Source organism: Vipera berus (genome assembly GCF_964194415.1).
Source record: "Vipera berus genome assembly, chromosome: 1".
Classification (NCBI taxonomy): Eukaryota; Metazoa; Chordata; class Lepidosauria; order Squamata; family Viperidae; genus Vipera; species Vipera berus.
In genome coordinates this window covers 69,402,453-69,415,555 of record NC_138202.1, presented here as the reverse complement: position 1 = coordinate 69,415,555, position 13,103 = coordinate 69,402,453, and the positions used below count along the sequence as shown (strand labels likewise).

Here is a 13,103-nt window from a genome sequence, read left to right as displayed (position 1 = left end):
AGAGCTGGCCATGCCCACCCAGTAGGCCATACGCACTCTAGCCACACCCACCCTGTCCCTACCCACCCAGCCCCTTGAGGGCAACCGCAATGCTGATGCGGTCCTCAATGAAATTGAGTTTGACACCTGTTCTACTGTAAGCGAACCCAGACTTGCTGAATCTGTCCGTCTGTCAGAGTTGCCAGAATAAATTTATCATTTAGCTAAAATATTTTTCCTGCAGCCTAGGAACAAAATTAATTGCCAGAAGTCCTTGACTTGCAACCATAATTGGGACCAGAATGTCTATTGCTAAGTGAGATGGCGTTAAGTGACTCGCACCTGATTATATGACCTTTCTGCAACAGTGGTTGAGCCAGTCACTGCAGCTAAGTGAATGACATGGTCGTTAAGCAAACCCAGCTCCCCTATTGGCTTAGCTTCTTAGAAGCTGGCTGGGAAGGCCGCAAGCAGTGATCACAGGACTCCAGGACAATACAACCATTGTAAATACATGCCAGTGGCCAAGCACCCAAATTGTGAAAACATGACTTTGGGGATGGCGCAACACTCTTAAGTGCTAGGCCTGGTTGAGAGTCACTTTTTCCCCCCAGTGCTGTTGCAACTTCAAACAGTCGCTAAATGAACTGTCGAGGACCACCTATAGTTCAGCTACAATATTTAGCCACCTAAATATTTAGTCATTTGACAAATCCTGTTTGATGTTTAATCTGTGTATATTGATATATTCTGTCGCTGGACATACCGTAATTGTAGGAAGCTTTGGCTACAGGAATAATAACTGATGTAATGTATAAGAAAATCAGCTGAAAATAATTTAGATAGTTAAATGTTTGAGTCAAGTTATTTTCAAATAAGTTGAATTAATTACTTAAATCAGATGAACTGCATTTTGGCAAGTTGTAGTGTTTAATGTTGATAAATTGTTCTACTGTCCCCTAAATAACTCAGGTGGTAAGAGGTGCTGTTTCAAAATAAGAACAATAATTTTGATTTGCCATGAAGCTCATGCATCTAGAATTGATTCCTTCAGGAGAGCAGATACCACTTCTTGTGCACAAGATGTTTCACTGCTTTTGTTACTTCTCCATAGGCAGTTTCCTTGGACATAAATCTGCTGAATTATACTTCCTTTCCATGTAATTTTTAAGAGATGTGCCAGAGATCAGTATCTTGTAACTGAATGTTGGCTGATTGAGTCAAAAATCAAAGAGAAGGTGAAATAAGTGGTAATCAGGCGTACATGGTGAGCTGTAGCCACTGGAAGTAGAAAACGAGTATTTTAAAATAATAGGCATTTCTTTAATATGCAGAACAAAACTACAGTATGTGACCTGTGCAAATCCCCTTAACCCAGTAAAGAAATTGACTTAAAATACAAAATGAATATTTTCAACATCAGACTATAAATTTGTTGACTCCCATTCCCATACTCATACTTACATCCAAATAAGGATTTCCAGTGTATAAAACCTTGCAATGACACTGCATTTGCAAGGCCGTGTTTCATTTCCTAGCTGAGTTAGAAATGAACTCATTCTTCAAGCTTGTACTCTCTATCACAAAGTTGGATTAGAACTCTTATGAACATTGAAAGCAAAATACATTTATTTTTTGCTATCTTAAAAATAAATTATAATACACACTATTAAAGCTAAATTAAGTTGCCACTATCAGCAGAAAAATCTGAAATTATTTCAGTCACGTATATAACCTAATTTTAAATATGCTAAATAAGTCTCGCTAAGTTCAGGAGAACCTCCTCAAAGACTAGCCTACAGGTAAATGTGGATAGTTCTGGAATATTTAAACTTCTATATTGAGTTCTGTTTTCTCTACCAAGTTTCCATTTATCTCTAATTCATCTAAAGCATTTGAGTTAGTAATAGATAATGGACCTTCAATATAGAATAAACCTAATACAGAGGTCCCCAACCTTTGAGCACCAGGGACCGGTTCTTGGAGAGAGTTTTTTTCCATGGACTGGAGGGTGCGTGGTTTTGTGTGCTGCCTGCATCCCACAGATGGGGCTTGCTTGTTTGTGTGGACCAGTTGCTGGCATCTTGCAGCCCGGTACCAGTCCACAGACTAGAGCTTGAGGACCCATGACCTAATACATCTGCTTTTGTAAAACAGATATTCTTGGAACTTGCACTCAAATCTGCATGAGTACCCTGCTTAAACTATTTTGCCTTTCATGCACTCTACAGCAGCAGTGTAAAACTAACTTTTATAATCGGTTCCTTTATTAAGAAAAAATGACCCTACAATTTCAAGAAGGGGTTTTGAATCCTACCCAAGAACCTACAATAGTAATTCATATTCTCAATCCCACCCAGTTGGACTACCGCATTATGCTCCACATAAGACTGTTTTCAAAGGCACCTCAGAATCTGCACCAAATAAGAACACAGCAACTTGTTTGCTATCACAACATACCATGAATGTTTTTCATCTTTATTGTGAGCCCTGCATTTCTGAGTGCAATTTAAGTGCTAATTTTGATTTGTATAGTCTTGTGTGTCTTGTCACCCATGGAGCAGCAAACCTAGCTCCTTCAATCATTGACCCATTAAATGTGAATAACTTGAGAAAAAGTGTTCCTAACCTCTCGGAGTTGATGCTTCTCTGATACGGTCTCTTTATTAGACTTGCTCTAATTGTGTTGGCCTTTGGGAAGAAAGTTAAGATGGGACCCTTTCAGAGATTTAGTTTGTTTTTTCTAAGACAGGGCTGTAAGTTGTTTTCTAGTTTTAAGAAAAATTAGATATGATTTTTTTAATTATTGTACTATGGACATTCTTTTTTGTAAACTATTCAAAGTGGCATGATTATCAGAGTTTCAACAAATACATCAATAGTTACCTCTAAGACGTTCAGTTTAATAATGCCATCTCCATCTTTATCAAAGGCTTGGAATGCACCTAAAATGAGGCAAACATAAGGAAGATCACTATAGAAGTCAAGAAATTAGAACAGTAAATACAACACTTTAGAACTACTATTTGTTCCCACTATTTTTAACTTTATCATTCAAGTATTAATAGGAAATCCTAGCTACTGTGTACCATTCAGTCAGATAGTTTAACTTATGTGACAGAATTACATAACTATCAACCATCAGCTGCAATTATTTGTATTAGTCACTTTGGAGGCCTTGTGATTTGAGAGAGAAGTGTTTAGACAAGTAAATTTCTCCTGTGAATAACAGTTTCAATGAGGCCATGTGGGACTCGAATGTTTCAGTTTGACCAAAGAATCAGCCTTTCCATGAAACAGGCAATACCAGTTTGGTTGTATGGCGCTCAGAGTCACTTGCTTGTGCCTATATAAATAATATAAACAAACAGTCTAATGAAATGCTATTTGTTTCTGCAAATACTGTAAGGTAATATTCATCTAGCAAGACCTAAGGTAGCTAAAGAGACTAGCGATTTTTTGCTTTGGGACACTCCTGCCAAACTAGATGCATTGCTGACTCCTAGGCACCTTTTCCTACACAACCTATAAGAGGAAGCACTATTTGCAAGGCTTAAAGTACAAGCAAAGAAAGGTTTAAACAGAAAAGTGGCTGAAGCCCAGTTAGAAGACTCTATATCCCGGTGCCAAATGCTATTCATGAAACAGCTTCCCTGGGATTTTGCTAGCTACTAGTCAGTTAGTGCAAAGTTAGTTTGCCCCCTGTGATGTACCATGGATAGCATGCATGCATGAACAAAATGAACTAGCAATCTTAGGTTGCCAGAACTATTTTGTGGTAAAAAGCATTGTAGACTTCCCTGGTTATGTAGGCCATATGCTAAAAAAAAACCCCAAACCCTGGCTCTAGGAATGGAATAGGGCAGACATGTCAAACACAAGGCCCGGGGGCCGGATCTGGCCCGCGAAGTGGTTTCATGTGGCCCGCAAAGCCATCCTGGAAACAGGGAACGGCCCCTACTGCCTTGGCCCTGGCCCAGAGACCCTCCTTCTGCCAGAGACCCTCAGGTCTGTCCCACTCCTGCCCAGGCTCCCATAGGCACCCTTGATGCGAACGATGTAGAGCTGGCCATGCCCACCCAGTAGGCCATAAGCACTCTAGCCACGCCCACCCAGTAGGCCACGCCCACCCTGGCCATACCCACCCGGCCCCTTGAGGGCAACCGCAATGTTGATGCAGCCCTCAATGAAATTGAGTTTGACACCTCTGGAATAGGGAGATAGAAACACTTTAAAGAAATATACTCACGGAACATTCCTTCCAGTCGCACAAAGCAACAGATAAAACTGTCAAATTCAATATTCATATTCTTGTCAGCATAGCGCATTGTAATGATATCATATAATTGGTTATTCAGTTGAAACCCTGAGGAGAGAAAGGGATGAGAAGGTCCTGGTGGAGAGAAGTGATTTCTTTTCTTCTCGATCACTCTTCTGTGAAAAGCTACAAGTTACTGACACAAAGACCCAGATAGATAAAATAAGAGAAGACCCCACCCCAAATTCTGCCCAAGAACCCAGCAAGCACCATACCAGGGTTCCCAACCTGGGGGTGCGAGACGATATTCCAGGGGGTACGAAAACTTGAGTTTTCAAAATTATAGTGTATATGCATAATTCGTTGCCATTATTTCAAACTTTTGTAAGGGGTGCGAGAATATATCAGAAGCGTTCTAGGGTTGCGGGGCGTAGAAAAGGTTGGGAACCACTGCACTATACAAACCTGCATCTTTAACTGCATTACGCATCTCATAGCTGTTAATGGTTCCTGAATGATCAGTGTCATAACGCTTGAAAATTTTCTGGAAAAGCAAAAAAGTGAAATAATCCTCAAGAATTTCGTGCATACAAACTATTTTCCAGCATAAAAAATGCACTGTTCCAGAAATGCTGCTAATCTAATCAGTCTATTCCAGAGTTGGCCTTGAAATGATGAAGCAAAAATTATGGAGAGAGGCTGAATAACACATGTGGGCTAAATTATTTCCCAGGTCCCTCCCCAACTCAACACCCTTTCCCTTACTTAGTTGTATATTTACAATATTTGTAGCCCTCTCTAATCATTCCAACTATTACAACTGGATAACAAAGTTGCAATACATCATACATTTTATCTTGGGGCTTGTAAGGGAAGCACCATATAATTTCTTTCACATTCTTTAAAATAATACGTGAACAGAGTGTTAACAATGGTAATCTACAGGTGAATGGGCAGCTGTTCCATTTTGTATCTTTATTCTGTTGTCATGTTATGTCTTAGACCACCAGTGCTTTCTTTGTAAAAGAAAAAGGTGCTGGAACTCACACATGTCATACAACCTGCCTTGCCTATCCTACAAGGTTCCATCCAAAAAAGGTGCTGGAACACCGTTCTGAGCATTCTATGACAAAAAAAGCCCTGTAGACCACAATTAATTCACAAGACAAGAATACCTGCCAGCTTTTAATTTTAGTCCAAAGGTGGCGAAATTCATCAAGATTTATTTTCCCAGAACCATCCGTCTGTGATAGCAGTTCAGTTCAAACTTTTCAAAGATTTTGAAATGAGATTTTTTTCATTTCCAGAAACGAAACATCTGAGATAAAACTTCTTAATTACTTAGATAGTAAGCTATTAGAGAAGAAACTCTTTAGATGAAGAGTACATCAAATCTGGGGGACTGAGAGCCACAATGAAATGACATGCAAGAACCCATGCTGTGACAACTAGAAAAGGCTAGATCAAAGCAATTAAAATCTACATTAAATAAAAATCAAATTAAATGATTCACAGTATTATTAGTTCTCATATAATTCATGATCCCACCCTTCCACTGCATTAACATTTAACTATTTATTAACAATTTCATAGGGTCATTCAGGGTTTTGTGCAGCCAAATTCAACCTGTAGATGATCCTTTGCCGTGAAATAGAAGTTAGGCTCTATCTTACAGAGTGTTTCTGTAAGAATTAAAAAATTAAGTACTCTAAAACAATTATGAAGTGATTAAAAAAATTATAAATAAAACTCATTGCATTACTTGGCACTATAATAAGCTGACAATTATTTATTTTATGCTGTGTATCCCATCCTGCTAAATCACAATGCACAATGATATGACTATAATCTGGGTCAACTGTTGTGATTTTGCAAAACAAAAAAACCCTAAACTTTATAATAGCAAACCAATCTTAAGAAGAGTGGAATAACAGCTTCTTAGAGCAAGGAATTATTTTTTTGTCTTCTAATTTTATATTAATTAAAAAGGATACATCCATTAAGGCAATCATGCTGCGGCAGGATTCCAGGGCAAAACCTTCTGTTTTCAAGTCTTTATCTAAAATGCAGTGAAATACTCTATTACAATATAACATTAAAGCTAATTGTTGTATTGTATTGGCCATTTAAAATGTAAACCAGTTATTAAATTCTGAGCATTAAGAGACTTTATTAGTGTTGTAATATATGCACATTCCTAGGGCCACACAACACTGCCTGTGCTATTGTATTCTACAGCTTCCAGATGCTTTTCAAGGGTAGCTCCCTGTAGACCACACTGTAGTAATCCATAGGGAGATGGACCAGGACATGAGTAACTGAGATAATTTGGGAGGATTGTAGCCTTTCTAGCCACAACTGCTGCCTGCTTCTTTAGAATCAACCCGGAGGTTACGCACTGGGTTTGCATGGGGCAGAGCCACCCCATTCAAGACCAGAGATGATGAACCTGATGCAGACATACAATGGATTTGCAGATGGCTTCATAATGAACATGGCTACTTTTGTGCCTCATACTCTTGAGTTATTCTTTGGTACTGTAATGTGAAAAGTTCAGATCTAGCCTTTTGGATTTTATTTATTTTAATTCCATTTATATCCCGCCCTTCTCCGAAGACTCAGGGCGGCTTAAAAGCTTAGCAGTAGCCTTCATTCTATGTATATGCCTGCTTATTAGGGCTTTCACACACACCCCCAAGCGGCATTATTACAAAGTCAGCTTAATTGCCCCCAACAATCTGGGTCCTCATTTTACCTACCTCGGAAGGATGGAAGGCTGAGTCAACCTTGAGCCTGGTGGGATGCGAACCTGCACTAATTGCAGGCAGCTGGTGTTACTTAGGGAGGCATTAGTCCACTGCTCCACCAAGGCTTATCTCCATAATGACCCCAACAAATCACGTCGTAAAATGAGACTTCTACCAAAATCCAGTTTCTGCATCTTTATATTCTCAGAGGTGGATTTAAGGAAAGAGAAGCAGCACTTACGTTTTTTCAGAACATTGTTGAGGACATTCCTTAGTTCATCGGCACTGATCTCCATGTCCTGTAAGTGATTAAAAAAGGAGTAACACTAATAGCCGTGGAAATGAGACATTGAAAGAATGAGCACATTATGCTGAGATGGGTCAAACTGTTGGGGTAATCCACATCATTTCTTTTCCATATCATTCAGTTTATCCAAGCATCTCCTTGACTTATTTTCTGCTTCTAACATTGTAAAGTATTATTTGTTGAGGACTTTAAGGTTGTTAGCAGCATGGTCTTCAACTTCTTGAATGGAATGTTAGAAAGAAATGATGTAAAGGGATTCTGGACTCTGTTGCTGCTCTATCAGCAGGATAATTCTCTAAAACCAGAAATGAATTAGAGAGAAGCCAACAATAGAAAAATGGAATTTGAAAATGGGCCGAATGAGCAAAAGTTCTTGGCTTCTTCCATCCCCAACTGAATAATGAAACCATCTTCATCCTCATCCACAGGTAGAATTCTTTCTGAACTGGATATTCATAAACATCTGACAGATTTCCCCCAGAATTATGCTTTTAAAAAAAAGAAAAGCTGGTCAGCAATTCCAAGTCAACACAAGGTCTCTGTGGCAACAAGAGTAAATCAGATTAAGAGCTTGATTTTGATCATCAACAGCTCAATACTCAATCTCTAATTTTGTCTCACTTGCAAGAATCTGACGTCTTTTACTACAACAGCCTAGGAATATATTTTCCTTCAGCCCTGCAAGTGTTTTCATTTCACAGATAAATTTATCTCAGAATCTTATTTGCTTTTTCCAATTTTGCCCATCCCTCTCATCTAACAACTTGTCTTGTTCAACTTGCAGGTAGAACATCTGGGGAGGGCCCTTTTACCTTGGCCTATTTTTACTTATAGATTACAGAAATGAAAATGTTTGAACTATTTTGTGCTTTGCTTTGCTTTGCTATAAGCATTGCATAAGGTATTTATTTGGATGCTGCCAATGCTGGTCTGCTTTAAGAAACAGCTATATACTTACATCCCCAGCAATTTGTCGGAAAATATTTTGGAACTGTGTATCTTCTTCATTCTCTGTATCCCTTTCTGCAGGCTATAAAGACATGGAATGAAAAAGATGCAGTGAATGGAAAGCTTTTGGAAAATAGAAATGCTGTTTGATCCTTATAGGATATTGCAATTCTTTGTTGAAATTATTTCTACCCAGATCCCTTTCAAGGAAGAGATTTTCTATCTTCTTTCTGGGTTGCTTCTTCCTGAGCTGAATGGTTCGTTAATTATTAATTTTAAATTATTTACAATTTTTGTGCACAACAATACAGGAACAATACAGCTAGTCCTAGGGACGCAGTGGCTCAGTGGGTTAGGACGCTGAGCTTGTCGATCAGAAGGTCGGCAGTTTGGCGGGTCGAATCCCGAGTGCTGTGTAACAGAGTGAGCACCTGTTACTCGTCCCAGCTTCTGCCAACCTAGCAGTTCGAAAGCACGTAAAAATGCAAGTAGAAAAATAGGGACCACTACGGTGGGAAGGTAACAGCGTTCTGTGCGCCTTTGGCGTCTAGTCATGCCGGCCACATGACCACGGAGACGTCCTCGGACAAGCGCTGGCTCTTCGGCTTTGAAACGGAGATGAGCACCGGCCCCTAGAGTTGGAAACGACTAGCATTCATGTGCGGGGGAACCTTTACCTTTACCTTTTTACAGGTAGTCCTTGTTTAGTGACCGCAATGGGACTGGCATCTGGTTTGTTAAGGGAAGTGGTAACTAGGTGAAAAATTACAAGACAACAACTGTGCTTAGATTTTATTTCAGCTTTCCTTTGCTTTACAACATCATAAGGAAGAGACCTCAAACAGGCAGGTGAGGGCAACAGTGGGGAAGGTTTCTGAAATTCGCCTTGAATATGCCAGAGATGGACTTCCAGGGAAGAAATGGCAAGTTGAAGAGGCTCTGTGAAAAATGGAAATAGCAAGTAGACAGCAGGCAAAAAAGCTAATACAATTCTTGGTTGTATAAACAGAGGCATGGGATCAAAATCACGTGAAGCATTAGTACCACTTTATAAATCTTTAGTAAGACCACACCTGGAATACTGCACCCAGGTTTAGTCACCACATTACAAAAAAGATGTTGAGACTTTGGAAAAAGTGCAAAGAAGAGCAACTAAGATGATTAAGGGCCTGGAGACAAAAACATGGAAAACGGTTGCAGGAATTGGGTATGGCCAGTCTAGAGAAAAGATGGACTAAGGGGGACATGATAGCAGTATTCCAGTATTTGAGGGGCTGCCACAAAGAAGAGGGATCAACTTATTTTCCAAAGCACCAGAAAGCAAGTCAAGAAACGATAGAAATTAATCAAAGAGAGAAGCAACTTGGAATTAAGGAGAAACAGAGAACAGTGAGGACAATTAATCAGTGGAACTGCTTGCCTTCAGAAGTTGTGGGTGTTTCACCACTGGACAACCATCTATCTGAAATGGTATAGGGTCTCCTACTTGAACAGGGGGATGGACTAGAAGACCTCCAAGGTCCCTACCAGCTCTATTCTGATTGATTCTGTCTGGACAAGAGAAGTCTTGAGATTGCCTACAAGCACTCCACAAGGGCTGTGACAGTTGCTCCAGACAATTGCAAGATAGTGATCTGGCGGATTTAGAGCTCTGGGAGATTAGGGAATAGCCATTTTGCACAGTGACCAGCACTTTTAAAAGGACACTGGGGTCTCATACAGGTAGTCCTCAACTGATGACTGATGGTTTAATGATCTTTTGGAGTTGTAATGGTCTCAAAAAAGATGCTTTATGGCAGGGGTCTTCAAACCTGGCCGTTTTATGACTTGCGGTCTTCAACTCCCAGAATTCCTCAGCCAGGCTGGCTGAGGAATTCTGGGAGTTGAAGTCCGCAAGTCATAAAATGGCCAGGTTTGAAGACCCCTGCTTTATGGCCTATTGGCCATTGTAAAATGTCACAGCACTCCATATTTCAAGCGCTTGGCAAATGGCTCGCATTTATGACAGATTCCAGGTCATTATGCAATCTGATAATTTCTAAAAAGAAATCACTGAGTTTGTCTGACTTGAAACTAGATTGGCCTTGGTTATCAACCCTTCTGCAAATATCTTCAAAAGAACTAGGTTTTCCATCCCTCATTAAGGACAGATTCTATAACTATACAGTATCTTCCCATTCTTTGTACTGACACATTTATCCCCATGATTCTCATTGATACTGTAGTACTGTAGTTGTAACCTATGAGGGAGAGGAGCAAGGAGCCTCTTCTCATGGCAAAGGTAGGTCTACCACAACAGTGCAGCCAATTCATAAGAAGACAAGGTTATTGGATAAGAATGGAAGATATTCCAGTTAATAAAGGGAAAGACAGTCACGAGATGGAATGACCTAACACAATGCAATGAACTAAAAGAATTTTTACATTTTCTCTCCCTCCCTCCCTCCCTGCCTCCCTCTCTCCCTCCCGCCCTTCCTTTCTCCCCACCCCCCTCCTTACACCTAGCAAAATACTACGCAGGATGATCCTGCTCAAGTGGTGCAAAATGATATCAAAACGTTTTTGCACCAACTCTGGACAGTAACTGATAGAGTTTTGGGATATGTCTTACTCATTCAGTAAGGAGAGCAAATATTTAATATTATATAATGATATAAATATTAAAGAATTAAAAGGTAAAGGTTTCCCTTGTTCAGTCAACTTTGACTCTAGAGGGTGGTGCTCATCTCCATTTCTTAGCCGAGGGAGCCAGCATTGTGCGAAGACTTTTCTGTGGTCATGTAGCCAGCACGTCTATATGAGGTGCATGGAATGCTGTTACTTTCCCACCGAAGTTGTACATATTAATCCACTCTCATCTTCATGCTTTCAAACTACTGAGGTGGGGAAGAGCTGGGGCAAGTACTGGAAGCTCACCCCATTGCACAGCACTCAGGTCTCAAACCTGGGCTGTTAGCTTTCCAGCTGACAAGCACAGCAACTTTAACCGTTCAGCCATCGCACCCCTGTTAAAGAATAAACATTCTCTAATTCTCTAAGGAAGGTAAATATTACATCCACAAAGGCTTGCTTGCCATGTTGGTTTAGCCATTTTGAATGATATGTGGGAATGTTCTTGGGAGACAGTGGGAAGAACTACAGCCAGGGGAGCAGTCAGATAAAAGGCAGCTTAATTCACAGAAGGAATGTGACCCTCCCTGGTTTCCTGGGCTGTGAAAGCGACAAGGGAGAAATGCACTTTAAAATTTATAAGATTTATAAGATTCTGTCAATGTAACCTTACAATAAAATATAGTTAGTTCAGCTAGGCATGCTTCCTATCTGGACTACCTCACAGGGCTGACACCAAGAGCCTTGGTGGAGCAGTGGGCTAATGCCTCCTTAAGTAACACCAGCTGCCTGCAATTAGTGCAGGTTCGCATCCCACCAGGCTCAAGGTTGACTCAGCTTTCCATCCTTCCAAGGTAGGTAAAATGAGGACCCAGATTGTTGGGGGCAATTAAGCTGACTTTGTAATAATGCCGCTTGGGGTGTGTGTGTGAAAGCCCTAATAAGCAGGCATATACATAGAATGAAGGCTACTGCTAAGCTTGTAAGCCGCCCTGAGTCTTCGGAGAAGGGCGGGATATAAATGGAATTAAAATAAAAAAATAAAATAAAACATGCTGATTGGTTAGAGTGCATGCAAGTTCCTCATGCTGTGATAGATATAAAACCTCTGTGTTCTTCTTTTGCTTATCTGGACTTGTTTTTCCCTTGTCCTTTCTTGACCCTTCACCACCTTTCAGTTCTCTGATCTTGTTTGCTCTGTCTGAGACAAAGATGATTGGCTACCAGAAAGAGGAAAAGCAGAGAAGCAGGAACTAATCAATTTGTGATAGTTTAGAGGATAGCATTTTCACAAAGGAGATTCTTCTCCCTTTGCTCTCTCTCTCTCTCTCTCTCTCTCTCTCTCTCTCTCTCTCTCTCACGCACACACACACACACACACACACCACATGAATACACAGTCATGTATTCAACCAGTAAACAAAGAGTGTCATGTGCAGAGAGCGAAGAAAGATCAAGAGTCAGGTTTTCCTCACTCTAAACTCTACCCAGTGGTGCTCAACCTTTTCTTCACCACAGACCCCTTTTAAATACCTTTTGTGGGGCCCCCATGGGTCAGTGGACCCCAGTTTGAGAACCATTGCTCTGTGCCAGGCACAGGGGTGTTGGGGGGGTGATCAAAAAAGTCAAGATGGTGGTTGGGATCGCACAATTGAAGACTTATTTGCATCCCAGCTGCCATATTTTTTAAAAATCCTTTTCATGAACATCACTGGCTATGCATTTAGCTAATGTATGATGAAGTATAAATGCTGTAGCATCAGTTTTAAAGTACCCAGAAAGTAGAGCTTTTTTGTCATAGAATGCTCAGAATGGAGTTTGGGCACCTTTTTTGGATGGAATCTTGTAGGGTAGGCAAGGCGGGTTGTATGACATGTGTGAGTTCCAGTACCTTTTTCTTTTACAAAAAAAGCACTGCCAGAAAGTCTATATGATTCTTTATTGCAATTATTCCTAAGCACAAATACCAGCAGTATATAAGTGAACCAAATACAAAAATAAATAATATTCCAAAGAGAAGCAGTGAGGATGATTCTACTCAAGTGGTGCAAAGGGATATCAAAAAGTTCCTGCACCAACTATAAATATGTAATGAAGCCTGAGAGAACAACAAACATACCACTTTTCTGGAGCTTCATATTGAAAAGAAACAATTCTAATATAAGACTCCATATAGAATGTACTCACAGAGATATTTCCTGCTTCAATCTTGCTTTCAATTTCCCTATAAGAAAATTGAAGAAATGGAAAAAGA

The 13,103-nt window shown here is 40.2% G+C and overlaps 1 protein-coding gene across 2 annotated transcripts in view; it reads right to left on the bottom strand.

Annotated features, from left to right (window-relative positions):
* Window positions 1–124: 124 nt before the first annotated feature.
* Window positions 125–13,103, bottom strand: part of CAPN3 (calpain 3) — a 29,325-nt gene continuing 16,346 nt past the window's right edge. The window contains exons 14-23 of one of the 2 annotated variants that reach the window (XM_081312598.1): window positions 13,037–13,073; window positions 11,956–12,069; window positions 8,250–8,321; window positions 7,226–7,283; window positions 6,232–6,296; window positions 5,413–5,481; window positions 4,703–4,781; window positions 4,229–4,345; window positions 2,866–2,924; window positions 125–1,260 (exon numbers count right to left, since the gene is read on the bottom strand). In XM_081312598.1, coding sequence (XP_081168724.1) covers window positions 1,234–1,260; window positions 2,866–2,924; window positions 4,229–4,345; window positions 4,703–4,781; window positions 5,413–5,481; window positions 6,232–6,296; window positions 7,226–7,283; window positions 8,250–8,321; window positions 11,956–12,069; window positions 13,037–13,073 — 697 coding nt within the window. In that variant the 3' untranslated portion in view covers window positions 125–1,233. The remainder of the gene's footprint in view (window positions 1,261–2,865; window positions 2,925–4,228; window positions 4,346–4,702; window positions 4,782–5,412; window positions 5,482–6,231; window positions 6,297–7,225; window positions 7,284–8,249; window positions 8,322–11,955; window positions 12,070–13,036; window positions 13,074–13,103) is intronic. The other variant, XM_081312597.1, reaches the window with a different exon arrangement.